Source organism: Accipiter gentilis, chromosome 2 (assembly GCF_929443795.1).
Source record: "Accipiter gentilis chromosome 2, bAccGen1.1, whole genome shotgun sequence".
Lineage (NCBI taxonomy): Eukaryota > Metazoa > Chordata > Aves > Accipitriformes > Accipitridae > Astur > Astur gentilis.
In genome coordinates this window covers 14,322,618-14,349,283 of record NC_064881.1, presented here as the reverse complement: position 1 = coordinate 14,349,283, position 26,666 = coordinate 14,322,618, and the positions used below count along the sequence as shown (strand labels likewise).

The 26,666-nt window shown below is 39.6% G+C and overlaps 1 protein-coding gene across 2 annotated transcripts in view; it reads left to right on the top strand.

Annotated features, from left to right (window-relative positions):
- Positions 1 to 26,666, top strand: part of CA8 (carbonic anhydrase 8) — a 389,740-nt gene that overhangs the window by 863 nt on the left and 362,211 nt on the right. For both annotated transcript variants that reach the window (XR_007508545.1, XM_049820810.1), the window contains exons 3-5: positions 3,860 to 3,984; positions 23,375 to 23,470; positions 25,909 to 25,971. Coding sequence is in view for 1 of the 2 variants with exons in the window: in XM_049820810.1 (XP_049676767.1) it covers positions 3,860 to 3,984; positions 23,375 to 23,470; positions 25,909 to 25,971 (284 nt within the window). In the remaining variant the exon portion in view is untranslated. The remainder of the gene's footprint in view (positions 1 to 3,859; positions 3,985 to 23,374; positions 23,471 to 25,908; positions 25,972 to 26,666) is intronic.

Here is a 26,666-nt window from a genome sequence, read left to right as displayed (position 1 = left end):
GTACGTGTAGCCCCCAGCATAGGAGCAGCAACTGCTCCCAGCAGCGAGCGGTTGTGCTCATTCGGCATGCCCTGCGGCCGGTAAGAGTGTTACTTGCTGTTGACTTCAGTAGGAAAAGGAGTAAGCCGAGCAATGGGAACGGCAAGTTTCAACGCCAAACTCGATGGTCAGTCATGCTTCAGAGCATGTCCAGAATTTCCTCCTGTGGTGGTGTCATCTGATGCACTGGCATTAACAGCTGTCTGTGTTCAGAAGCAGTCCAGACCATCACTAAGACAGCGTGATGCCAAACTGTTTTGTACAGCTGGCAAAATTTGTCCTTGGTCTGAAGACCATGTAAGTTAAAAGAGCTTTTTCCATTAATTTGAGTGGGTTCTGAGTACTAACTACAGAATTTGGCAGCTTAAGATAGATACTCCAGTGACACATGCTTACAGTATTGATGAAGAGCAGGTAGCGAAGCGGTCCTCATTTCTTAAAGTTTTTTTGTGTGTCATTCATCAAATAAGAATTAGAAGCAAATAATAAAAGCAACAATTCCAGCTTAAGTGAAATTGCAGTATCTCATTCAGACGTTTCATCTGGGTAAACTATTCTGTCTGAAGGAGACAACTGTAAAGAAAGTAGGGAGAAAAAAAGTCCATTGTGCTTTCCAGCATGGTGGTAGTTCTTACCATGTGTTTGGAAGAGTATCCAAGTTATTCTAACCAATCTTAGCTAGTAACAACCTTTGGGGGACATTCAAACAGCCGAACATTGTCAAACTGTGAGACATTCCAATTTTTGTTTCCTTCTGAGATCCCAGTAGTCCTGGGAGCTACAGCTGTGCTGAGAGTGAGGGAGTCAGTTCAGTTTTACACTGAATTTTTTAAAAAGGAAGGGTTTGTTATTTTACTAATGATGCTTTCCTTTATAATTTCCTTTCCATGATAAATTTCATGTATTATTGCAACACAGAACATTTCTTTCTACAGAATTTTGCAGATTTGCAATAGAATAGAAATTTTGTACTTCCAGTCAGTTTTACTGCCTGCATCAGAAGCAGAGCTTTTTCCCAAGGAGTAAAGGTCTTTCTGCAGGATCAGGAAGGTTCTCCTGTGGAGGAAGTGAGAGCATCTGCAAATGATGTCATCACTTGCATGCCAAAATGCAACTCCTTCAACTCTACCTTTCGCAGGGGCAGTTTGTAACTTAGTAGCAATAATTAATAAGATGGGACCAACACACCTAAGTGCATGTATGTGCAAAACCATTGGAGACTTAGGAGAAGGAAAGACTACTTTTTAAACTTGAATGCAGTGTGATGCTGGACTGATGAGTCTTGAAATATAAGAAAATGTGAAATAGAATAAAAGTTTATGACTGAGGTATGGAATTATGATTTAGGAAATCTTGTTTTAGTTTCAGCTCTTCCTTAGTTTTCATGTTACATAATTTCCCATTCTCTATTTGTAAACTGGGGATAATTTTTCCATTTTTGGGAGGGGGAAGACAACATTTGTTATCCCTACCAAGAAGAGAAAAGAGTTAATAAGCTGTGTTTGACCTAGTATTCTGGCCAGTTTTCAGGGACTGCGGAAACTCCTGCAGCTTCTTTTCCTCACAGGGGATCTCTGATGACAAATCCATTTAGCCAGATTATTTTAATGGGAACTGTTGAGCACTAAGTGCTTTTGAAACTCTGTCCAATTAATGTGTAAGAGATCCTCATCTACTGTAATGTTAACAGTCAAAGAAAAACTTCTTTGTGGAAAAAAGTAAACTGATTAAGATACATATTAAAAATCAATTTGTCATTCCTGGTGATTGATTTTATCCCTTAATTCAGGACATGCAGTCCATCTGGAATTCCCAAATCCTTCTCATTATTTAATTGCAAACATTTTCACAGACTGCTTCCAGTTTGATCATTGTACATGTGTTATGCATTAGGTGGAAGAAGCATGACGAACTGTGTAATGGAATTGTATATTGAAAAATGCTTTAGAGGATATCCTACTAACAGAGACTTCTTTTAAGCCAGCAATGGATTGCAGAGTGGATGATGGTTTTAGGATCATTTTCTAATGAGGATCAAAAATTGCTGAAAGGCAAAGTGAAGTTAAACATGTTTCATGCATTGACAAGGATCAAGGTTTGATGAAAGGCAAAGGAAAGATAAACATGCTTCATGCATTGAAATACCTTTATCATGGGATCAGTGTTATAACTTAAGCCTCAGAAATAAACTCTTTGAAGCTCCTGGAGGTGCAGAACTACACCATATAGAGAACATTTGTTCTAGTTACACTTTCTCTAGAGGCAATATTTTAAAACAGAGAAAAAGCTCCATTTTCCTAAGAAATAGCACTAATTGAGTATCATGTTTCTTTTTGTTTGTCCACATTTCCCTAAATACTTCAATTGGTTGTTTCCCCCAATGTTCACCAGATCTGTAGATTTTCCCCGTAGGATGTAGGTATAGATAGAATATAGATAAAGCAAGTTTAAGAAGCAAAACTGAATCTGTAACTACATTTAGGACATTTCATTTTAGAAACCCTACTAGCTGTTAGATTAGTTATGAAGCAAAAGAAGGATTAATTGGAATATTTTACTTTTTTCCCTAGTGTAAAATTGCTTATGAAAACCGTAACTGATAGTTTTCTTTCAGGTTTTTTATAGTTCTGTACTTTTGTTTTTGTGTTTGTACAGTTGCAATATGATACAATTGCTAAATTATGTTTTGGTATTACACTATGTCTTGTGCTCCAAACTAAGGCTATTTAGTTAGTGTGTCAAAATAACTTTAATTATGGAACTTTAATTCCCTAAAGCTGTAGGTTATGCAATTAAATAATCCTTATCAATTATCAGAGACTGTGAAAGATCAATTCAAAGTCATTTAAACGCAAGCTAGAATTTAGTGGATTCTGGAGAAGACTCTGAATGCCCTTAAGTAAAATCCAGCCCTGCCTAGAAGCCAGTATTCAATGTTTTCAGTGGGAAGTTACCTACAGCTTGTGGAGTAATATTTGATCTGAAGCAGATTCAGAAATCCCTGGGCAAAATGTTTCCACTGATTAATTCCAAAGTAGATTGGGCCTCACAAGTACAATTGCTTGCTTTTACTACTTATGGTAGAAGTCTCTATTAATGCAAAAGTATCAAGCTACTATATAAATTTTTTGTGTGTGTGTTGCAATTGAGGACAGATGCTTTTAAGAAATTCCAGATGTTTAAAAAACTGAAGTAAAAAAAGCCATGGCTGCCTAGAAGCTGTTTTTAAGTAAATGAGGTATGTTGTTGCTCCTGTGTGTACGTTTGATTATATTTGGATATGGAGGCATTCAGTATCTCAGAAGCCTGACAGGTGGTATATGACTGGACACCTTTACCTAGCAAAATATTGACAATCAAAAGTTTTCTGTCTGTTTCTGTGACTCATAACAAATATAAGTGACGGAGATGAAGCATTCGGACAAGCTGGAGGTAGTTACCAGTTCAATTCAGAACCCCTGCCATCTGTTTCGAGGACAAAGCTACTGTCTTGATAAGAGCAATAAACATATTCCCTCTTCTGACTGATAAAGGTACAATGTTTTTATTTCATGTTATGACCAGCTGTTCTGCCTCATAAAACAAAGAGTGCAGCATGACAGCAATTTCACTGTTGTTCATAACTGCCTGAATTCGCGTTCTGTACCTGCCTGGTACTTCAAAAGTGAAGATGTCAAGTCTGTCAACTTTAGTCTTCTCCTCTCTAGTGTGGCTGATAATAAAGAAGCTTGCAACAATAGCCCCATTGTATTTGGAGAATATATTCAGTGGCTTGTCTGCTTTGAAAGCCAAGTTCCTTACCATTTATCTTCTTTCCCAGTGCTAATAGGGGGGCCATTACCTCGAGGACATGAGTTTGAACTACATGATGTTCGATTCCACTGGGGGAGAGAAAACCAGCGTGGTTCTGAACACACGGTTAATTTTAAGGCCTTTCCTATGGAGGTAAGAGTGACACTGCATTGCACAACACCTGCTAAATGCAAAAGATTTTATTTCATAGCCTGAGTTCTTCGTAGTTCAGAAGAGTTTCTTTTAACTCAGCATTTTATTGCTTTGTATTTCAACCACAAAGCTGTCTTGCTGAGCTGTGCTTTAGTGCAGGTAGATTAGGATATGCATCTGGAATAGAATGCCTCCAGCACTCATCACATTGTATGATTAATTGGTCATAAAGCTAACTTGCAGAATTATTAACTTCTGTCTTAATAATATTAGTGTTCTAACAAGATCTGCTGTTTCAACACTTCCTATGTCACCTTGACTAATAGCTATAGATGGGGAGAACTAGCCACTGGAAACATTTCCATGGTGAATAATAACAGCTTAGGTAAATTTGGAGTAAGTGTAGAGCAATTTGTTAATGAAATAGCTTTACATACCTGAAAATTGAAGATTATGTGATATTCCTGGCTATGTTCTGTAATATCTCAATGAATTGCAAGATCTTGAAACACAAGAAAAGTGATAATGCAGCCTGAAAAAGTTCAGCTGTTCATGGGGCGTCAGTTTGGGCTCCTAGGCAACCCAGACTGCTGGGACCTATTTCTCCTGCTCTCCAGCAGCCATTCATAATATCGCTTCACTTCCCACTGTCGCATTGCTTACACTTGTCAAGGAGTGGCTTGGAGTATCCCTTAGACCCTGGGCTGCAAGACTACTTTTAACAGATACTAACCCTAATGTTTGGTGACTTCAGCTTTGCATCTGTTATTTAATTTGTTGTGCAGTATTGGTTTTAAAGAAACTCAAGATTGTTTCAGAGTTCTTTGAATTATTTTTGCCTTATTTATCTATCGTAGTCCCTCACGAGCCTGAAACTGTTTCCTTTTTCTCTGTCTTGTTCAGTGCTAGGAAATTTGTTATTGTAGCACTGTATTCATGAGCACTAGGCCACTAGAAAATAGTAGCTAGGAATAGAACCGCTTTATGGAAAAGGATGTAAAAAGTATTAGAGCAGCTATTGCAGAGCTAAGTATAAAAAGCTTGTGGACTTATACCATCAATCTAATTCTTAGGGTTGTTCAGGTACTTTCTTTAAGAGTTGTCTCTGCTGTTTGCTATTTTGCACTGGTCCATCAAAACAGGGGCTTTGCAGGTTGAGTTGAGGCAGATCATAGAATCATAGAATCATTTAGATTGGAAAAGACCTTTGGGACCATCGAGTCCAACCGTAAACCTAACACTGCCAAGTCCACCACTAAACCATGACCCTAAGTGCCACATCTATATGTAGATCTTCTTTGCAACTGATTTCAGGCAGATCCTAGCAATGCAGGAGAACTACTTGAGTGGGGAAGACTCATCAACCAAAGGGAAAGCACAGGAATCACCTCTGCATCCTGATTACCTGGCATAGTATATACAACATGATTTATATGGGCAGTAAGACCTTCAGGATACTGCAGTGTTCCCCTGAGGCAGGAGGTAGTTCATTATGAAACAGCTCTGCTTAGTGCTTTTCCTCAAGGCTGATCCAGCATGTGGTGATCAAGAAATATTGATGTGAACTATGTTGAGAACTGTACTTGGGAGTCTGTCAGGGTCTCCTGTCTCCTTATTTTTTAAGGATCACTTTGCAAACAGTCTTGGTGGTATGTGGGAACGGTCTGTTGATAATCTGCAGAAACCCCAGAATTCTCTACTCCAAATCAGTCCAGAGAAAAATATACTTGACCCAGAGATGCAAAACAACAAACTTAATCAGCCATGAAGGGATTTCATTCTTCACCTACTTAAAAGTAGCACGGCAGCTGCACAAACAGAATTCTGGCACAGTTGAAGAACATCACCAGGAGATGAGCAAGCCAGTGTTATCCTGTCTCTTGCATCTAAGCAGCTTTCAGCTAGACTCTGATCTCCAAGAAATAATTACTGATGCAAAAATTCTGTAGCAGGAAAAGAATTGACTCATAATGCACTTTAAATACAGTGTGAATGCTTAATTTTGCAAACAGATCCTTATGCAGATTAATCATTCTGGCAGAAAATGACAGCATAGCTTGTTGTATCCAAGGTCAGCTGTACACAGGTGTATTGGCTGAGCCAGATCATCATCTTCTGCCTCATGTTGCAAGAATGTGGAGGCCAGTTTGTTTGACAGCTGAGCTGCGTTTCCTTCTGCTATAGGCACAAAGAGCTGCTATATTAAATTCATCTAAAATTGTCCAAATCAAGTATTATACTTGAGTAATAATAAAACAGGTGCTTGTGACCACTATAAATGTTTAGGAGGTAGTACACCTGAGACTCCAGAATGGAAGATGTCCTGTTTTCATTCCAGGGATTGCCTCATCTAATTTTTTTTTTGTGGAGAGCAATCATTTTGATCAAGAGACCAGGAAATCTTATTTTCTTAACTTTTAACATTAGCATTGGTTTATACGGTTGTTGGAAATCACCATATTCTGAACGCATATTGGGCTTGATTTTCGCTGGGTTTGTTAGTTACTGAACACAAACAGGAATGGGTGCTTATTTTGGCTATATACAAGCAGTCTGGTGTAGTTTATACTTTTGTCCTGTACTACATACAAAATAAGCTGGCAGTTTGTGCACAAATGCATGCCTACAAATACGTTAAGCACCAAGTGCATAAGATTGGATCTTCTGTCAGTGGAGCAAATCTAGTAGGACATTTTCCTAAGAAACTAGAAATGATTTACAAAGCAAATAAAGATTTTAAATTCTCCTCTCTTTGTGGGAGAGAGACAAGTGAAGGGGATAAGCAGTAGGATGAGAACATAAATGCTTGGTTTAAGTAGGTACATTAACAATACAACAAACTAGGCCCAGATTAATATACTCAACTATTACACGATTAGAAAACCTGCGCAGTTCTATAGAAACCAGCTATGAGATTGAAGAGATCTATCTGAGATGACTAAGACTATTTATTGACTGGAGCAGCAGTCTGTTTTTTAGGACTGAAGACTGTAAGGCTTTATTTTATTACATTGGACCAAATAGTTGTGGAACAGCTTCAGATTATCAGTGTAATGATCTTTGTAAAGGATGACTTTAAAAAAGACTGTTACTTTTCAAAGTTTGGAAGAGCACTCTTCAGTTACTTTCTTAGTCTCTTCACCTTTGATACCATAAATGCTTTTATAGAAATTAGGCAATATCCTGTATTAGTTGGGCAATAATCCTTTATCTCAGTGCAAAAATCTATCATTTCTTACTAGACAGCTGAGGCCTTTGCACGTGGTTAGGATATATAGGTTCATCGTGAAATGGGTTAGACTACTAAGCTTATGTAACCTCAGGAACAGCTTCTTGAAATAATTCATACTGTCGAAAAACATTGTTCATGTGGCTTGGAGGCTGAGTTTGTTGTTATTTTTATTATTATATGAAGTTCAGCAAAGATGTGTTTTCCACCTTCCTTTACTGAAGAAACCAGAATGTTGACAGTAATAGACCAGTGTTATCATTTTCACTGAAACATCTGTGTTTGCAATCTGTCAGGAAAGCAGGACAAAACAATAAATAGTTGTCAAAGGTAAATAATGGAACACGTCTTTATTTAAACAAGGGAAAAGCAGAGGGCTGTAGATATTGGTACAACACTCCTCTCTCTGCTCCGTGAAAACAAGAGCATGAAAGCCATTCTTGCCTTTTGGCCAGAAATTCAAAGGAGGCATTTGTGCAACTTTCTCCAGAAATCTTTCTCACCAAGTACTTCTACTGCATGTAAACAGTGTTACTTTGCCTTTCGGCCCAAGTTACTTTGGCCACTGCTTGTGCTAAATATTTAGTAATGGTCTTAACATTGAGAAGAATGTTTCTTGCCAGCAAATGGAACAAGGTACCAAAGATTAGATTGTGCTTTACAGTGCACTTTTCCACAGAGCAGTAAAATCCACACTTACACATGTGATTTACCTGAACCTGATTTAGGTGTAAGAAAGAGAGGACTGATTTGATTGATACCTTTATTCCTCTCCTTCATGCCAAGAGTATGGATTGGAGAAGGAGGAAGAACAAATGAAGATCTAATGAAACTCTGACTGTCTCCCTTACCTTTGGTGTGTAACAGGGAGCTGGAGGGGGACAGAAATAGCAAATTACTGCTATTTTTTTTTTTGTTGTTAACAAAGTTAAAATAGTGGCAGCTAAAAATGGAGTCCCACTGTACCTAGTCTCTGTATAAATACTGTATACTATAGTACCAGGCTGAATCAACTTACAGTTAAAAAAGACAGGAAAGACAGCAGGAGAAAGTGAACCATATGACGTCATCAGTGCTGTTTTATGGAGAAAAAAAATGTTTTCACTGCTTCTGAAGTGAAGGGAAACAGGGAAAATTATGCCTTAAAGGTGTCTCGTCCTTGTAGTTACCCAAGTGGTGGTGTGACCGAAGGCACAATCTGAGCACAAGGGAACAGTTATTTCCAGGCCACTGCTCTGAAATAAAACTGTATCTGAGAAAATAAAAAGGTTCCTTTCACCACTTGTAATATAACTGGGAGGATAATTCTCTGTAATCCATCCTCTTTAAAATGTAGGATTATATTAGCAGTGAACCATGTGAAAGCTCTCAGTAGAAGAGGATTGGCAGAAAATCATTTAAAAAATGTTTCCAAGATGTGCAGGAAGATTAAAAACTGTATTATTGTCTGTCCTACAGTTTTTGAGTAGAATAGAAGAAAATCCAGTTGCCTGAAGGATGAGAATCAGTTCTGTACAGGAAAAAAAGATATTCCTTTCTGTCGTGTAATGAAGAGCAGACTAATTCATTCTGTATACTCTTTCAGAGTTACTGAAATACCTGCTGGAATGAAGTTAACTATAATGCAAAAAACATATCCTACGCTTGATCTGATTTAAACAATTAAGTTTTCCTTTCTTAATGTGCAATGGTGCCTGCCTAAGGATCTCATCAAAGAGAGTGAACAGCTTTAGGGCTTCAGGTTAGGCTGTTAACATTGCATTTGTCTACTCAAGTCTTTATAGTCTTCACTGTGGGGATTTCTCTGTGCCCGGCTCTGAACTCAGATACCTGCACACTGTGCATCCCCTTTCTGGCATTTCTTGAGAGAAGGTGTCATGCTTTCAACACAGAAATTTGTTCTTTGCCAACTTTTAATATTCTTTGCCAATGTTACTTAATCTTGCCATCTGTTTTAGTCAGTTTCTTATTAGCTTGTTAGCAAAATATTTGGATTAAAAAATAGAGTATTTTTAATTGTAATAGAAGGCCTGAGGGATAGTGTGCATGCAAGCATGTCTCTCCCTTTTTATGCAGAGACTTACAAACTGCAATGGGACTGGATAGGCGTGAATGGCAAGCAGGATTTAATCCATAGTGACAGTGGTTTCTAATATGTGAGCTCAGTTCTGATATCTGTGGATTTTTGCCAGTAGCTTTAATGGGACTATGATCCCAGTCATAAACCCTAAAAGAAAAGGTTTCAAACCAAGGAGTAAATCCTGTTGCCTTTAGCTGATTGCATTAATTACCTGCTTATGAAAAAAAAATAAATAAAATTCATTCCGCTCACTTTGGCAGTACAAGACCTATGAATGAAGAATATCTTGTTTAGGCAGTCATGAATTTAACAGGAGGCAAGAAGAACCGATTCCAGAAGGGTTACGTAGCTTCGTGCTGCGGTCTGGAACTCTGCTCAGAAATTATCCAAGTTTTCTGGTGGAGAATTAACTTGTTACTCAAAGGCTTGGACGATTTTCTAAATTTTGGAATCATTGCAGATGAATACTGTGAGCTGTGATTAAAACAGTGCATCTTAGGAGAAAGTGATGACATTCATGTAATAGCTATATTCTTGACAGGTTATGAATAACAAATTAATAATAGTTTAAAGTAGATATGCCCATTGGACATTATCTAATTTTTGAGGACAGCATTGTGGAAAAACACAGGAAAATCAGGCCAATATCTAAGCAGATGTTTTCAGTTTTGTTTTCCAAATCTACAATGATTTATACAGCAACAATTTTTTGCACATTATGGAGAGGCCATTTACGAACATAACAATAATACTTAGCTTTACACAGCACTCCATGGGCAAAATTGGTCCTAGCGCCAATTCCAGGGCTGTCAGTGAATTGTATTACATGGGACCCTAACCCCATATGTGCAGGTGTTTAAGTATTTTTCTGCATTTTTCTGTGTACCGTACACCCTGCAGTCCCCTAATTGATGTGACTTCTGTTTGGGTTTTTTGTAGTGGTACAAAGCTGAGAAGCCTCTGTCCCCTCCCAGTATACTGGGAAACAAAACCAGCAATAAGATAAAAACAAAATTACCATCATTGTAAAAGCACATATGAGCGGCTTATGACTCTTGAGATTGCTAGTTGCTAAGCTCTTTCAGCATTATATCTTTATTGTGGTTGAGGGTTAATTTGACCTAAATAGGCACATGCAGTGTCTGAAGTATACTTTGTTTCTAGGTAATTTGTCAATATGAGCTTGGATTGGCCCTTGTTTTGCTCAGTCCCATATAGTTTGAATTTTGCAGGGAATACATCTGTGTGCTTTGTATTGTGGATTCATGAAAAAAGCAGGTACAAAAATGGGCCGGTGTGCTAGCACAAACATGCTTTTAGCTTGGCTAGTGCCTGAGAAATGCTCAGTTAAGCTCTATGGAAGAACTGTACACATCTTCAGAGGTAGCAAATGTGATTTCCCTTCTGTGCAAAATCTGCAGTTTATTTATTGGACTGTGGAAGACACAAGCTGCCAGACACCAGGTCAAAGAGTGGCATTAACAGTCTATACTGAAGCCTATTTATCCTTTTGTCTCTCTTTTAAGAGTTATCTTATTTAGAGCCAGTTGTGTGTGGAGAACCTTCATGGCTTATATGCACCTAAAACTCTGTTCAGGTGGCAGTTGCAATAGTCTGTGATTTCTAACTTCTACCAGGATGGGGATTTTCAGTATTCTTTTAAGAAAGAAATGGTCCAAATTACAAATGACTGGGATTTGTAGGAACAGGAAAATAGGAATAGGAAAAATAGGAATAGGAGAAACTCTTCTGAGCAGAAAGGTCACAGGTGGAGAGAAGTTGGTTGAAGGAAAGGAGAATGAGAAGAGGAGGACTGACTCATGACGGGAGCCCTTGTCTGGGCTCGCTGTTCCATCTTATCTCAGCTTATTGGTTTAGTTCTGCCAGAAGTTGCAGACAGCCTTTGCGCTTCACCTGTAATAGACATTTTGCACCAAATTTTCTTGCAATCGTGCTGGGCTAAGATGCAATGTTCAGTCGCAGCCTGTAGTACCAGGTTTGGTGGGGCTGCATCCTCGTGGAGGCAGGCAAGTAACCTTGAACAATATAGCTCAGCAATCCCTGTCTGCGGTGGAAACAGTATAGCCTCTGATACTTTTTAAAAAGATGTGAATCTTTTCCACGCCTTGAGCAGAATTACAGCTTTGCCTTCTCCTACTCTACCTGCTCACACAGTGTCTTGGTGACAGTGCTTGTACTCATGGATATAGAGGCTGCTGTTGTGATATTGCAAATCCCATTCTCAATTCCAACAAGATGGCTACTTACGTTTTCTCTCTGCTGTGAGAGAGAAGAGCTTGTGTGGTCACTTAGAAGATGGGACTTCTGAAGAGGATTTAAACCCAGGTTTGAGTGCAACAAGATGGCTGCTCAAGTCTCTTCCTTGCCATTTTTCTTGGCTGTGTGCCCTTGACGTGATTTGCTTCAGTTGTACATAATTTTCTAATTTCTGCCATGATCATTGCTGGCACTGTGCTCGCATCTTGTTTCAGTTTCCTGGTGCCTTGGTTTTCCTGTTTGGTTTTCCTTGGCACTTTGCCCTAACCACTAGGCCTATCTGTTGTTCTGTCTAAGAGACCTGTCACTTGTGGAAGAAGCTGGGAAAGGAGATTCCTTATTTTGTCATTTTCCACGCTGCATGCTTGAGTCAGGACTAGTTCCTAGACTGGCCCCAGTTCACGAGTGAATGCTCTGAGAGAGAGATAATAGCTTTCTGATGCTAAATGCAAAATTTTGTGTTATTTGTGCTAATGGCGCATACATGGCTCTTAAAAAGGATGAAACTTGCAGATAATCTAAGAGGTGAAAACCTTTGAAGGTTTCCACAAGTATTTGCTGTAATGCCTGAGTGCTTCGCAAGCACAAATAATGTAATCCTTAAAACATCAGTGCGAGGGAGACAAGTTCTGCTATTGCCAGCAAACTGGTAGAAAACAAGTTCAAAGGGATTAAAGTGTTTGGCCATGGTCATGCATGATGCCTTTTTTAGAACTGACGGAGAACAGACTCATGATTCCTAGATGCTTGAATTCTAGTAAGACTTTCAGACTCTGTAGTACCAAAATACCTAACTTAGGTTGTAAATCCCAGTTCAGCAATTTAACCACAGGGCTATCTGATGCCCTAGTCCGTAGACCACAGTGTTGCCAATGAGATAGTCTCACTGGTATTCCTGCCTTCTTGCTGTGCCAACATTAAGCCATGTAATGAACTGGTCAGGGGAACAGTTGAAGTTTAACAAAATTTGCAGAGTTTATGGAACTATGGGAGAGAAGAAAAGTATAACACCATCATGCAATCTGCAAACTTGCAATTCAATAGAAAGCTGTTGGAGATGCATAACGAAGTTTATTATTTCAACAGAAGCTTAGCCAACGTTACAGAAAAAAAACCTGACTGAGTTTCCTAGAGGAGTATAGTATGGAAGAGCAACTGCTCACTGGAGAACAGTCAAGATTATGGCTTAAGAAGGTAATATGCAGCTGCAGATTCTCATCTCTTTAGAGAGAGACCCTGAGCTTTGAAACACAGGGAACTGTGAGATTCAAATCAGTTATTAATAAAACTTAGTAAATTTAGCAGGGGAGGAGTGGTTTTTATTCTGCCTTCATTAGAGAATCTATTGTTGAAAATTAAATCGCTATTTAAATCCTTCTATGTATGAACAGTCTGTTTTTAAATCCAAGACAACAGATTGCAGCCAATACTTTGTGCAATTGGACATGCTTATATTAAATGCTTAATCATATAAACAACACTTCCAGAATTAAATGCTTAACCCATAGCACTTTGTGTTTTCTGTCTTCTTGATGGCATTGTTAGTTTGTAATATCATTAACTATTCATCAAGGGCCAGTCCTTTTTCCAAACTTTGTTCTTTCTAACTGTGGAGCTGTAAAAGCACATGCAGACATACACACACAGCTACTCAAGTTGGCAAGAATCCAGAGTAAAAGCAGGCTGGATAGTCCTGCATTAAAATGCTTGCTTTTTCCTTCCTGGCCTTCATAGTTCAAGGGAAGGAAAAAGAAAGGCTTGAATATATATTTGTTCCTGTTAGCACAGGTAAGGGCAGACCCAGGGCACCTCAGCCTACTTGTTTGCTGGGGCCAGACTTGGTATCAGGGAACAATAACCTGCTCTGTGGTGCTCCTTGCTTCACACACTGGGTAGAAACTTGGCACAGTGAAGAGCCTGACCTATGAATCTGGCAGTAATAACTTTGTAGCTTTTCGTTTTCTTACTGATTAGGTTGATACTGGTAGTCAGCAATCTAGAAACAGGGGTATTTTGCCTTTTTCATTCCTTTTCTTAGCCTGTATACCTTTATTACAGTTCAAAAAATGTTAATTTTTTATAAATTCCTGTTTTCTTTTCATCTCCTGTGCATGCCAGTAGAAATAAGCAGGGCTTGTGCTTTCAAATGGGAAGAAAAAATATATACGCACAAATTACAAATTACAGCATCCTCAGTTTCTGCTATACCTTTCGATGTTTTGCCGATGATATTCCTAAGAAGCAGGCAAGCTAATGTACATGTATGCAGCTTCTGTGGGCAAACAAGGAGATATTTTGATCTTTGGTTCAAGGCCTGAACAAAAGGGGTCTAGGTGGGATTTGCAAAGCTTTCGGCAGATTGGTGTCCTTCACAGAAACTTAAGATAGGTAAAGAGATTGGTGTGGTTGCATTAACCATAAAGATAGTTTATGCCTGTGTCTTGCCTTCCTGTGAGTGCTGAGAGAACTCTGATGTTTGGTTTTGTGTCGTCCTCCTTGTGTCCCCTTCCTGTTTCCTAACCTTGTATACGGTGGAACTGAAGCCTCTCTCTGAAGCGTTAGTCCATCTCTGGTTAGAAGAGGGACAGAAGATTTGACCCGTTTTTCCTTTTTTAATTAAGTTTAAATTAAGTTTCTCTTTTTTAACCTTTTGGCTTCTTTTGCCAGAATAGAAAGAAGGCCACTCAGTTGGATTTTTTGTGGTTCCCATTACTTTTCTTTTCAATTTACTCTTCATAGCTGTAGTCTTTTGAGTCTTTCCATATACATCAGTACTTCCTGCTGTTAATTTCATTTTTTCCATGGACCAGTAGTCCTTTGCATTACATGAAATGAGGCTACTCTGTGTGATTAGACTGTTCAAAGGGAACACAAATTCCTGTTTAATATTAGATGTTGCAACGTTTTTATTACTCTTTTTCAGTATGGCTTACCAATGTAGATAACTTCTTTAGTACAAGCAATTTGCCACAGCAACTGTGAGAGTGCTTCCTGAGATGCTGCAAATAATTCAGTAGTCCCACTATTCCTTACCTTTTCAGTGGCACCCCTGAAGGTACGTCACACAATTGCCTAGGTTACTTTTGGTGTTGCTTGGCTGGCTTTTTGGAAAGAGAATAGATTTCAGAAGGTGTCTTTGTAACCCTTCCTTTTATGATCCAACTAAAATAATTTTATTTACAGCCACGTTACAGTTTTGCCCTCTTTCAAAGATGTTCATGGAGAGGAGAGCACCCGTCAGCAAGGGTTCTGGACTACCCCAATGTCCCAGTCAAGCATTTCTTCTGCATGTTCTAGCTGTGAATTTGGCTTTTGGCCTGAGACATATAGTATCTCACACTGTGACTGTGAAGTTGTTTAAACAGTATCTCCAGGATACCTTGTACTCTGCTCCAGCTTGATTTGTTTGCACCTAATTTCTCTGATTTTAGATTACAGACTTCTTTGTTCAGGGAATGTCATCTTGTTCTGTACATACTTGGAGCCTGACGGTTAACCCACAGGCTAGACCTGCTAGATCTTTAACACTTTCAATAAATTGTAACAAGCAGAAGTTCAGCAGAAGCTGTGTTTTCCCTTCTCCCACATTATATTAATTAGGAGGTGTTTAATGCTAACAGTGTTGCATCTGTGTTTCTTGGTGCTGCTTTCAGCTTGTTTGTCTTAGTACTGAAATTAGTGTTACTTTCAAAGATAGGCACAGAGTTCCCTTTATGTAATTTTTTCATGACAATGATCTATATATGACATTTTAAAGATGTAATTTCTACTGAAATTTAGTGGCATTTTGGCACCTATCCACAATAGAAGCATTGAAAAATTCAAGCCTACAAGCATAAACCAAGTACAGTGATTAATAACCTAACTCCCTTGGCTACTTCCTTGTACTCCTCTTCTTGATTTTGCCCAGAGTTCATGATCTAGTCATTTACTTTTATTTGTGTTTTCATTTTCAAAGGAAGCATATTTACCTTGACTGAACTGTAATGTTTAACTATGCAGGCTTTGTTACTTCATGGGTTTTTGTTTCTTTTTTCTGTGGCATGGAATATGTACACGTACTCCTGCTTCTCCTAAGATATTTTCAAACAGCCTCCGTATCAATTCCATTAACTTTAATTTCCTAAACCTCTCCTTCAGGCTGTTAATAACTAACTTCCTGTTTTTTTAATCACTTTTCTCGAAGCTGTGTGCTCTGGTCATATCCTTGGTTTGGTCCCCTTGTGAGGATTTGGAACTTAATTACTGTATGTTATGGTCACTGCCAGCCCCTTAGTCAATTGCTTCCTGAAACAATTCAGTGCCAAGTCAAGTATCAACTCATAAATTCTTGTGCACATGTATAATGGCAAGACGCAATTTTTCCACATTTTGTCCTCCTGTGATGTTGTTTACGCAATATTTGCATTGTCGAAATTAACACATTGTTATTGTATGACTAGGCTGTGTTGCCTTCCCTTATTACTAGCTGAAATCCTCAGCTTCATTTCATCCCTTTCAAACCAGGAGAAGGACTTTATGCTGGTCCTAGTTTGGTAGCCAGTGTTTCCCATTTGTACTGTTCCCTCCTCAGCTTTTATGGCATGTTGTGAATGAAACTGGAATATACCGATGTCTAACAAACTTGGGTGAGTCCAGGTGAACAGTTCTTAGCTCTACAATCTTTAGCAGAGCAGCTCCAAAGCAGCTTTAATTTACCTTAGGGATATAGATTTACATTTATGTGGAATCAAAACAGAGTTTCAGCTCCACTCTCTCAGCAGTGACAGAAACATGACAAAAAGCAATATGCTCAAAATTTCCAGACTAACTTGTTTTAGATGCAACTCCGGTTAAGATGTGGTGATGCAGTATTCACCTAACTATTAGTCTTCTGAGGTTCAGCATATATGAATTGAAATAAGATTTGGGAAGATAATGAGAGCAATAACATATCTTTCATCCTTAGATGCCTTCTTGTCCTGTAATATTACTAGACGAAGCAGACTTTTCTGGAGCTTGTAATTGCTAGTTGCACAGCTAACAAGAAATAGCTGTATAACCTAGTTCTGACCAAGTAACAAAGCTTTCCAGAAGATTAATTTACACGTGATGTAGCATGCATTGAAGAAAGAAGCTTTTGTAATAATAATTAGCTCCTTAGCAAACAGTAAGAGTATAGAGAGTGGAAAAAGTACAATGGGCGATTGCAGCAGCAACATAGATTCAAGCAAGCCTAGCGATGATAGTGTCACAACCTGATGTTCTAATAGTTTAACATGCAGACCTGAAGAGGAATTATTTAAAAATTATGGTCTTCTACTGTGTGTAGAGTGCAAACAGGAGCCTGTTGAACAGAAGGATCCCCCACGTCACAATCTCTTGCAACTTGGGCTGTGGTTGCCAATTAGGTTGAAGCAGGACCTACACCCAGGCTGGGCAGGTGTTTCATGTTGCCTCCTGCTGCCTCAGCTGCTGGTGGTTTGATCAGGCCTAAGTCCTCTGTAGGGCCTGGTTCTGCTGCTGGGGAGATCAGGAGGAGCTTTGCTGTTGGCACATTTCCTCTTGACTCCAGTGGGGTGTGGTCTTGGTGCTTTGTTCCAAACTGTCTGGCTTAGCCACTGCACATTAAACACTGTTTTATAGGGATCCCAATAACAAATTAGGATTTCAGTAGTTTAGCGATAAGTATTCATAAAGAAAGCAGTTACAGTATATGGAGTCCTTTTTATGGTAGCAAGTCATTCCAGATTGTGCAGGTTTATAGCAAATTTGTAACAATAAGATCATATAAGAGTGCAGAGATGTTGGAGCAGAGTCCTTGTTCTCCCTTTAGCATTAATCAGATATGTCATAACAAAAGATGAGCTGTGATTTATTTCAGAGTGTATTTTCCTCTAAGGAATGAGCCTGTCTCATGTTTGGTCTGGCACTTGGGTGACAGATGCACACCAGCGTGTCGCAGTAAGGGACAGAGCTAATAGCAACTTTTCTGACATTGCAAGAGTCGGGCAAGCTTAGGTGAAAGTAAGCTTAGGTGAAACATGGTCATTCACATAAGTGGATGACTGAGAGGGTCTGAGAAAGAGGCATCATTCACGAGTCAATCAAGAGGCGTCACTCTGGCAGTCATGGGCAATTCATGCCTGAGGTCCTGAACAGAGACTCCTGGGGGACTGTGAAAGGGCAAGAGGCAAGGGACACAGGTTGCAATAAAAGAGATTCTGGTTAGGTACAAGGAGAAAAAATTCTTCACTATGGGGGAGGTCAAACCCAGAACAGGTTACCCGGAGAGGTTGTGGGATCTCCATTATTGGAGATACGCAAAACGTAGTTGGACAAGCCCCTGAGCAACCTGACCTGACTTTGAACTAGTAGCTAACTTTGAAGTTGGTGCTGCTGTGAATGGGGGAAGGAGGCAGTTGAACTTCAGAGGCCACTTCCAACATAAATTATGCTATCATTGTACATTTTTATGTGTGAGCTGGGAATAAAGTAAGGTCAGCGACGATGCTTAAGAGATCCTTTTTTTTCCCAGTGAGCTTAGGACCCTGCAGATTTCCACAAAGCAGCCAGTGCCCCAGACAGGAGAATAATGTACATGTTTTGGTAACTCTGTTTTTTACTGAGAGAAACTGGTTTCCAGAACTGATAAATGTGCTAGGTCATATACAGTGACTCTGATTCCTGCCAGAATTTGTCATCCTGGGGACTCTGATTCTGTGAAAAAATCTACCAACTCAGGCCTTTTCTTTTTGTATTGCCATAAAAGATATTTCTGTGGTAAAGAAAGGAATGGATTAAGTGTAGGGTTTTCATTTGTTTATTGATTTTAAAGCCAGAATCTGCAGGTCCTTAACCAATTTTGAGAAAGTCTTCATTTGAGACCGGCCCCTTGTTAATGTCAGTGTCATCTTTTCCTAAGCAAGGACATTAGGACTGGGATCACTAGTCTTTTGGTTGAGTGGGGATTGGATGAAAATTGAGAAGATTCTCTCAGAATTTTTCCATACAGAATAATACTTCTGCGGGGTTTGCTCTGCTACCTGGAATAATTTCTTAATCTTTCCTGTGAAGGAGAGTCTTTCCAGCTGTTCACAGAACAAATCAAGTGTGTCAGCACTTTATTATCATTTGCCTTCATGAGTTTCGAGTTTATCTGATTTTAAGGAATTCACTGCTACAGTTCTTCGATTTACAACTGGAATGTTAAAAGGCTCCAAATTACTTTTTTATCCAAGAGAAAAATGTGGTTTTTGAGTGCTAAAGAGTTTCTCACAGCGTTCTGTTTATTTTGTAAAAATATACTGTCTGGCATGCCGAGCCAGCCACTGATAATCAGTAACAGCATAGCTGACTCACTTTGGTTGTATAGAACCATCATAACTACAGGTATCAAAACATTAGCTAACAAGTTGAGCAGAGCCTTTCCTGCCATACTGACATATGCAGCTTGTTTGTACTCCAAATGAAAACCACACAATGGTAAGCTGCCAATACACTGCAGCTGATTGTGTAAAGAAACCACACATGGCTTTGTTCATATCTGAGACTGGCACCCCTTGTGAGTACGCACTCTTTGTATAGCTGTCTCAAATCAACGTAAAACTGAAGGTTACCAAAATACAGAGTGTTAATCTAATAAGCCTCTCTGGATATTGCTACTTGTAAGATACAGATGCATGGGTATGAAGTTGTCAATGTGCATGGGCATTATACTGACAGTTTCAAGATTTGAAAAAGTACTAGGGTCTTTCCTCTGTGCACATCTGATTCCCATAAATATTAACAAGAGTTACAGGCCTTGTTGTTTGTGGACTGTATTCTCTAGAGTTCAAATTTTGCACTGTTTTTAGACTTTTTGCCATCTTTTTTTTAGACTGTCATCTGATGTTTTCATATGATGTCATATTACAAATAAAAAAAGACCAAACAAAAGGCAGAACAGCTCCAGAGAACCACACAAATACACAGAATAAACCATGATTTGAAAGCAGCGCTTTGCTTCAAACCCTCAGGCCTTATTACTTCCTTGCTAGCATCTCCATTTCTGAATCACTTTTTCAGGTACTTATCCAGTCCCCATGTGAGCTACATTTTTCCTGCTCCGTAGAAGAATTAATTTGATTTGAATTCCATTTATTAAGGGCATGTTGACATCTGTTTATTTATTTCAGTGTGCATGCATGGGCTTACCAGTTAGAGCAAAAGATGTGAGGCCAGTTGGCCTGTTGTTAGGAAATACTATGGTATTATTATTATTTTCCATTAGGTTGCTTGTCTAATTTCAGTTTGTAAATCCCTAATGCCAGAACCTTTTCTGTGAAGAGCTATTCCAAATATCACCTTGATTCAGAACATGGGAACGTACTAAATACGCTGCTGGATCAGGCCAGTGGTCCATCCAGTAAGCTGTCTTTAGCAGTGTCAGTAGGGGATGCTGTATAGGGAAAGCACATGAGCCTGACCACTTTTTGTTGTACTCCCCAGTCATCTAATGTCGTAGGACTAGGAGTGCTAGAGGCAGCATAGCTGCCTGTTCTCTTTAGTGTCTGGTTTTGGACTTGTCCATAATTTGTCTAATCCACTCATGAACCTGCTGATACTATTTGGTACCGCAGTGTTTATGACAGCAAGTTTACAACCTGCTGTGTAAAGAATACATCACTAATCCACTGTAATTATTGCTACCTCTAAGGAAGTGACACAGTAGCATCTTAAACACAGACCAGAAGTCTGTTCTACCTTGGGCTTTAGCAATCCAGTACAAAATGATGATTCTTATTCCAAGGAGCCTACTATGTATTTAAAGCATCCTTGAGCAGAACCTCAAAGTTACCTATGGACCAGAAAGTGCTGACTGCCTGTTTCAGTACCTTCAGTAATGTTGATTACTAAACCCGAACCTAGACTAGGGGTGTCTACATTAGCGTTAAGTACATCCCTTTTTTGTCTTTGTGTTAATGTTTTTTGTTTTTTTTTTTAGTAGACCGTCCCGACCCCTATTGAGATGGCGGAAAGGAAGGAGGGCTGGAGAGGGTGCAGAGACCTAAAGTTACTCTTAAAATGCGTAGCTAATACTTAACTTACTCTCCCCATGTCCCCTGGAGATGTGGGAAGAGTTGCTGGCCAGTAGGTATGTTCCTTGGAAAACAGTTCCAGGTGCAGGGCTTTTCACACTGTGGTCCCCCTTTCATGCAGCAGCTAAGTGTATTTTGCAGCATGTCTTCCTGTCAGGCTGTTTATGCTGCTGCATGGACTAATTCTAGACCTCTTCATGTTTTATAGTATTACACAGAGGTTTTGGTGTCATTTTTCTAGCTGATATATAGCCTTATTGTAGGAAAGTCTCTGCCCTGATGAGCCTGCTGCCTAACACAGGGCAGCAATCTGTTTCTGGATAAACTGGGGTCATGGCTGGTACGGTGTGAAGCACTTACTCATTTACCTCTTGCTGGGGCTCAGCATTTTCCTTTCAGATCTTCAGGAAAAAACCCACTGTTGTCAGAATGCAGACAAGTATCAGATTAGACTTCACCGCTGAAGGAGCATAACACGCTGAACGCCACGGCAGCTTTAGCCGAGACCCGCCTGTTGACACAGTCAAAGTCATGGTCTCTTGACACGCGGCGATCGCCCTCGGCGCTATTGTTCGGCCACCAAAGGACAACCTTGCTCTGGCGTTTGCAGCCAGCCGAGTCGCGGTGCCACGCAGCGCTGTTCTTGCCGCACCAAGGACATTGCCAACCCGACTGCAGTCACCCCAACCTCGTTCTTTCGCGTTTCCTTCTTAACGTCGGGAGTTTGGTGAGGATCGTGGGGCTCCGTGAGCCCCCTCTAGTGGATACAGATGCGAACGCCAGGCCCGTCTCGGAAAATGCAGTGCTTTTGACTTTATCTGCTTGGGTGGTGGTAGTTCTGTCTCTGCTAAAGCAAGCGTAGGAGGCTGAAATCTCATTATTTCATACCGCGGTTTTGTTACTTTAAAAGCCAAAAGCAAATCAAGTGTGTAACAAAGCCTTTTATAGGTGATAAAATACATGACACCAAGTAAATCCATGGGCAATAGATAGCTTAGTTCTAACAGAGACCGTTTGTATGTCTAGAAGTTTTGTAGCCGTGGTCAGGTACGTTTGTATTAGTGTTCTCATGTGCAAACGAATTATTATATTTTTTAAGAAATGTGTTTCATGTTTTTAGCATAGCAGATGCCTTTGATCAGCATGAATAGAATTATTTGTATGATAATTTGGAATTTAATTTGATTTACAAGATGTTAATTTAAAATTTTGTATTGACTTTTGAAATGATAGTCTTCAAGAGGAGTGCCCAAAATTCTCATTGGAGATTAAATAAGGGGAGGGTGATTGCTTGAGGAACTGGTCTTCTGAAATGCTGAGATGCCCGAGTGAAATCCTGTTGTCTAAGGGGCAATAAGCATTTCACAGAGGCTGTTACTGTGCAGAAATAAAACATGAAATAAGAAGACACATTATCTGTTTTAAAAACTAATTTTGCTGAAGGTGGAAACGATGTTAGATAACAGGGTGACATTTTAACTGGCTAAGACACATGACTGAGCAAAGCATTGATCACGATTTTACAATGGGAATTAAATCTAAGAGTTTGTATTTTTTTAGCTGTTTTATCTGTGTGGAATGGGCAAAAGTGGTTGCCAGATAAACTTCAAAGCAGCTGTGTTTAGGATGCTGAAGCTCTGCAATGTTATCAGACCCAGCCACAGAGATTACATTTTAGCATTAGTGCTGGAAAAACTCATGTTTGAAATGCATATTACCTCAGTAGATAGTGCTGTGCCTGCCTTCCTGCCTGCCTGCCTTCCTTCCTTCCACCTTTCCACCCTTCCGTTTACCCTTCCTTTCTTCTGTCCTTCCTTCCCTCCCTCCCGCCTTCTCTTTCTCTCTCTTTCTTTCCAACTGTCAGTCTGTTTTCCAGCACTTTTCTCTTTCCTCTCTTTTCCCATCTCCCTTCCCGCCCTCCTCCTTGCCCTCCCTCCCCTCCCTTCCTTCCTGCCTTTCCAACCACCTGCTAGTCTGTCTTCCAGCACTTTTCTCAAACACCACTTCCCAAGTCATGCTGTGACACCTCACCAGAACAGACTCTGTGTTTACCATCCTGTGTCCGCTGCCTGACATGTATTCATGCATTAACGCCTACAGGCCCTGCGACCTTGTGGAGTAAGGCAGTTGAGGGCTCATATTTTACTCTAGTATCCCTTTCACTGCTGTCCCTAAGGTGGTCCTCCAGCCATTTTTCTCTGCTTAACTTTCATTATGTTTAACCTTTCCTGAAACCACTTCTCCTGCTCCTACTACTGACATTTGAGTGACTCATCTTGGGAGGTGATATGTTAGACAAGTGACATTAAGATAGTACAGTCAGCCAGTCAAACGTGTGTTTGGACAGCCTATGTCCATAATTATACTCCTGTGTTGGAAGAGGGCTGGCTGACTGAGAGGCGGCATTGGTGGGTTTCATTAGCTGACATCATTTCAGTATTCAAAGTGAGGGAGTTGGTAAATCATCATTAGCGTCATTAGCATAGTTATTCACACCTTTGTTGTAGATATTTGGTAACTGGCTATACATAATTTTCTCTGCAGCTGACCTTTTTTTCCTTGGGATTCCTGATGTTTATAATAGGAATCCACTTATATATACATGCACAGCTGTAGGCATGCACATATGTATATTCACGCATGCACACACACATGCTGAGGCTTTGTTAATTGATGTTAAATGCTGGTGTTTTTTTATTACAAAACATACTTCTCTATTGGTCTATTTGCACTGCTTTGTTTTAGCTCCATCTAATGCACTGGAACTCCACACTGTACAGCAGCATTGATGAGGCAGTAGGGAAGAAGCACGGCATAGCTATTATTGCTTTGTTTGTGCAGGTAAGTTTCCTGTGTTGCATTTGTTACCATGCACTATCATTTGTCTGAGGAAAATGAGGTCCTTTCCATTTTCTTTCATTTTAATGATTTCATAAAATAAAACTATGTATGACTGCTGGTATTCTATTCAAAACATACTTCTCAGTCACGTCTTTTGTGTATGTGCTAAATAAGTAATTCTTGTTTAAACAGGATATTGGAAGTATGTTAGTTAAAGAAGGGATAATACATAGTCAGCCTTCTCTCTGTGACTCTGGAGATAAGCAGACACCCAATCTCCATTGCTCTGAGGGCAGAATGAGGGCTGTCAGGAGGTACAAGTAGTTCACTATCTCTGTACTGTGTTTTTCTCCATTCCTGGTCAGGCCTGCTGTTCAGGGATTGAGGAAATACATAGAGGAGAGGAGGAAAGAGGAAAAAAAAGCCTACTAACCCATTGGCACAGCTGAAAACTGGTAGTAGGGTTGTGCTTTTCTGAACACAGGGGCAAGTGTGTTTCTTGTGGTGCGGTCGTATTACTTCTTCAGAGATGCCAGACTGAGAGTGTAACGAGTCTTGCCACGGACTCTCAGAAAAGCCTGCGATGAGAAGGCTTAAAGCTTCCTGGGGAGAGGTTGTAATGCAAGCTGGGAGGTTAGCCCCATAATCTAATTGCTATTGCAGGTTTTTCAACAGCTGCACCCTATAAGGAAGATTTTCAGTTTTAGTCCTTGAACACCAGATTCTCATCATCCTCATGAAAAATGGCAAACTGTTTTATTTAAATGGGTTTGGAGGAAGAGGTTTAGAGTTTGTGCTTAGATCAAATGGATTTTCTTTCACAGTGGTATTATTAATTTGTCATATTTCATAATGAATTTGTGAGTGCCTTTGAGCTTTACCTCTGTTTGAATTTAAAGGTACATTGGTTACAGCTCCAACGCTCAGATAGAACTGCTAAAAATGGAAGTTAGAAATGTCTTCAGTTTTGTATCCTAGAGGGCTGTGTGATAATTGCTTATGTAAGTCACCTTCTAATTCCAGCAGAGGTAACCTTTGAGTTAGTTAGAAAGTTATATATAAGTTCTTAAATAAATCTGAAACTTCAATGATACATTTTCCATTTCTGGTCTCTCACCTTCATCAGAGTTATTAAGCATTCCAAAGGGCTTTTTCATTAGCCAAGAAAGGCATCATATAATTACAGTTGACCAAGGGAAAATAGTATTTATGCTGTTTATTAAAGTAATAGGGAGAAGAAATTCAGTGACTATTTTTTTCCTGTTAAAGGCATGGAAATATAATACTTTTGCACCACAGTTCTCAAACACATCATTTTAAGGTCAGTGAAAATATTTTCACTGATTTAAGTGACACCACTTGATGATTATTAACTTAGAAACAGCATCTTTGAAGTGATTTCACTATCTTTTACACACTTGGAAGGTTTTAAATTGAAGTTCCATTCTCATGCAAAAGAAAGTCCTCTTAAATTCCTAGAAATAACAAAGTACCTTTTGTTGACATTCAATTGTTTCCTTCCAGTGACTGCTGTGCCATTCTATTCCAAGAGAAACAAAAAGCAAACGAATTTTTCAGGGTCTAGCTCTCCCATTCTCACTCATGCCGGCTTTGTTCCTCATCTCGTATGTGTACATGGTGGTAAAGAAATCAAGTGGAAGGCCATTTTGAGTCTTCCTATTTTAACAATGTTGTTCTGAAGGTAAAAGCGAGGGTCCTAGAATGGGTGATTTAGATCAGAAGCAGCTGAAATCAGTGTGCAGAGTGGACAGCATTCATGGAAAATAAGAATGTCTTATTTCAATAACAGGTTTATTTTGAAAGCTCCATCTTCTTTGCCTTAAAGGCGTTTGGTAAAGGCAGTGCTGCAGGCTGCTGGGAGCCTGGCTTTCACCAGCAGGATCCCAGAGATGCCATGAGGGAGGGTATCTGCCGTTCTGCTCTCTGCAGGCAGGAAGAAACTCCCCAGAGCTTCAGAGATACCTTGGGCCAGATTTGCAACTCTGTGGGAACAAATTAAAAAAGTGTCTGTCGTGCTTGTTCGCTCTGTTCCTTTCTGTGTACTTTCCTGACAAAAACTGGTAAGGACAAACTGTATCCTTGGCATTTATATGCCATAATGCTGCATGATTTTGACTCCACCTGCAGTGTATGCTGCAAAACAGGGTTAAACTAGACTTAACTGTGACTCTTTCTCTTGTTCTGTGAGTTTCTGTCTCTGCTTTAAAGTTATTTACACCTTGTTTACTTTTGACTGGTGGCTTTGTAGTGATTTAATTGTTTGGAGTTGCCATGTATCAGTGTGTGTGGTTAACTGAAGGCTGTGTAGATTAACTGAAAACATCTACAGAACTTACTGTTCTGATTGGCCTCTGTCTTGCCTCACAGTTTCTGAATTTGCAAAATACTTAAACTTATCTTTACTTGCTGTATTTCAGATAGGAAAAGAGCATGTAGGCCTAAAGGCTGTAACTGAAATTCTTCAGGACATCCAGTATAAGGTAAGGCATAGTCTCAAGAAATGCTTCCTTCACTGACCAGAGAGAGAGCAAGTGAGCAAACAGTCTATGTGAAGCCAAGAGAAGGGTTTCAGATGTGTCTGTAGTAAAACGACATGTGAAAGCCATCATTTGGTGGCCTGCATCAGAACCTCAGCATTTTACAGTATTCAGATAATATACAATCTTTGTAGTTACTTCCTTTTCTGGTGGCCAGAAAGTTTGATCTCCTGTACCAGTACGAGCACTGCAACAAGCTTAGTGGATACCAGCAGCAGTATCTCCCAACTTACCTGGTTTTAATTTGTAGAAGAAAAGAATAGATGAACTGAGCACCCATATTAACTTTCAGTGGGAAATCAGCAAAAACACAATGCTGTCTTGTCAGGTGGATTATGTGTGGGGATCCTGAAGGACAGATAATAAGCCTAGCAGGACTGAGGAGATAGGAGTGCTCTCCAGAATGTCGATGCTATCTTAAATGACATTGGGCAAGTTACTTCCATCTCTCTGCTTCACCATCTCTGTCTGTAACATAGAAATAATCATTCTTACTTTTGATTTTAAAGGATTTAGAGATGTATTAATGAGGTGTTCTGTATTGGTCTGGAGAGATTAGCCATTCCCTTAAGTGGATGGCTAAGTGTAGAAAAATTAGAAGCTGTTATTAGAAGGGAATTGAAAAATCTTCTTTTAGT